Source organism: Lottia gigantea (assembly GCF_000327385.1).
Source record: "Lottia gigantea unplaced genomic scaffold LOTGIsca_3, whole genome shotgun sequence".
Lineage (NCBI taxonomy): Eukaryota > Metazoa > Mollusca > Gastropoda > Lottiidae > Lottia > Lottia gigantea.
Window position 1 is genome coordinate 3,269,611 of NW_008708986.1, and position 2,197 is coordinate 3,271,807.

General features: G+C 30.7%; 1 protein-coding gene across 1 annotated transcript; it reads left to right on the forward strand.

Annotated features, from left to right (window-relative positions):
- On the forward strand, nucleotides 1-2,197 carry LOTGIDRAFT_209403 (hypothetical protein). Its single transcript, XM_009057233.1, has 2 exons — nucleotides 1-120; nucleotides 684-2,197. Exons 1-2 carry the CDS (start codon nucleotides 36-38, stop codon nucleotides 827-829), a joined length of 231 nt encoding a protein of 76 aa, XP_009055481.1. The 5' UTR covers nucleotides 1-35; the 3' UTR covers nucleotides 830-2,197.

The following is a 2,197-nucleotide window of genomic DNA, read 5'->3' on the forward strand; positions in this document are numbered from 1 at the left end:
ACAGTTTACCTCTAACTGGAAGTTCCAGAAGTGTTATGAAGACAATGATATTATTTTCAATAGCTATGTGTGTTTTACCAATAACAACATATTTTATGTCTAAAGCTGTGATATTTGAAGGTGGGAATTTCTGTCAATACATTATTATCTATAATCTTCAAATTTCTTAGATCTTTATTTTCTGAGCCATGATTAATATGATTTAATGGCAAATCTTACCCACAGGTTTTTGCTTTTTTAAGTGATGAAATCTGTAAGCTTACATCAGCATACTTTCTATCTGAAATCTGAACTATTCTCTTTTGGTTTGTTTTAGATTGAGGTTATGTACATTTGAGAAAACCTCAAAATGATTTAGTCATCAAAACATCTATTTCTATAGATTCTATCTGATAGAGCTTGATGGCTATTTGTAGCTTTATTTTATAACTGATAGCATCTTAAGCATACTAAAATCAGATTTTTAGAAACAATAAATACACCATCAGTAATAGCTGCAAACAAGAATCTCAATAAGGCCCTAAAAGTCTAAACTTCTATTGCCCAATTATTTCTAATTGTAAGAAACCCAGATGATAGATTTGGATTTTGAATAGTGCTGAAGCTGAAATAAAAAAAAATACAACTATAACATCTTTCAACTCAGAAAAACTCTGTCAATTGTTTTTTTTTTTTAATTTCAGGAATAATTGGACTGCCTCATCAAAGTAGTTATTTTTATGCAGCAATTTCCTCAATAGTTGTGGTACATATAATATTAGGACTGTTTATATACGTAGCTTTCACAGAGGACAGTAAGCCTATAGCAGAGTTCAATAAGAGAGACTAGATGCAAAATATCATATATTATAATTTTTAATGAACAAATTTTATGCAACTTGTATAGCACATGTTTGATTGTACATAATCATTATCATTTCAACAACAATTCAATGGTTAATATAAGCTCATCTCAACTCCTGCTATATGTGCATGTTAAGGGTATTAAATACTCACCAGGACACCTAAATAGGAAATGGGGGTGTATGAAAAGTAAGTGAACTCACTGAACGAAGGAAGCAAACTTTGAGAATATTCTCTGCTCATCTTTTTAATTAGTACTCATGCTGCCATACATGGTATGGAATTAGAAACAACTAAATGCAACGAGTAACAAGTAACTGGTACTAGCATGGTACGTTAGCTAACTAAACTGGAGAAGATATTTTAGAAACAAGACATCAGTTCAATGTCACAAATAGGTCAACATCATTAAAAGGTTGACTTTTTGTCAGTATGAAGTTGCTCAGTGGTTGTGTTGAATTTTTCTATGCATGTTAATAACTTTTCATAGAACTTCTGTATTCAACTGATTTGGTTTCACATAATTTAGACACACTCAAACAGATTATGTTTTATGAAATATTAAGAATTTCAGATTCATTCCTTTATTAAACTAAGTAACTTTTAATTGCAAATATAATGCAAGCATATATGATACCCTCCAGTATATCTGGAATTTCTGTTACTGTAAATAAGGCACTTCCCGTTCTGACTGCGAACTATATAAGTAATTATACGGTACATCTGAAGCTGTAGACTTTGCTGATGAGGTTATTTGTACAGCTGCTCAATTTTATTTCTATTCAGTTCTGTATGGAAGGTATAATGGCTTTTCATGTTCTTCATTGCTATTTCTTAAGTTTTAATTCTTACATCTAAATTTGCACGCTAAATTCACAAAATCTTTAACACATGATTTCAGTGATCTATTATGTCACAGTTGAACACAATGAACCATGAAAGTTTATACTGACATTATTTTTCAGTTCTTGGTCAATATAATATTCATCAGCTGGACTTACCAGGTGCCATGACTAAAGAATAGAACTGTTTATAAGACGATATATCCAATTACTTACATATTTTTTTTAAAAAGTTTCTGGATCTGATTTTTTTTCATTAAAAAATGTATTAATATTAATTTAATATTCTTTCATATTCAAATTACATAAAAAGCAGGATTTTCAAAATATTTCCCTTGTTCTTCCTAGAGTAAAATTCTAAAAAAGATTTGGTGGTGGCCCCTCCCATCAACAGTAGACCTATAGCGAGGCGTATGCTCAGGGGTGTTTTCAAGACCACATTGTACCCATTCCAGCTTATTTTCCTATTTTGGTTGTTGTTATTGGACGCTTACCATAAATACAAAATGCAG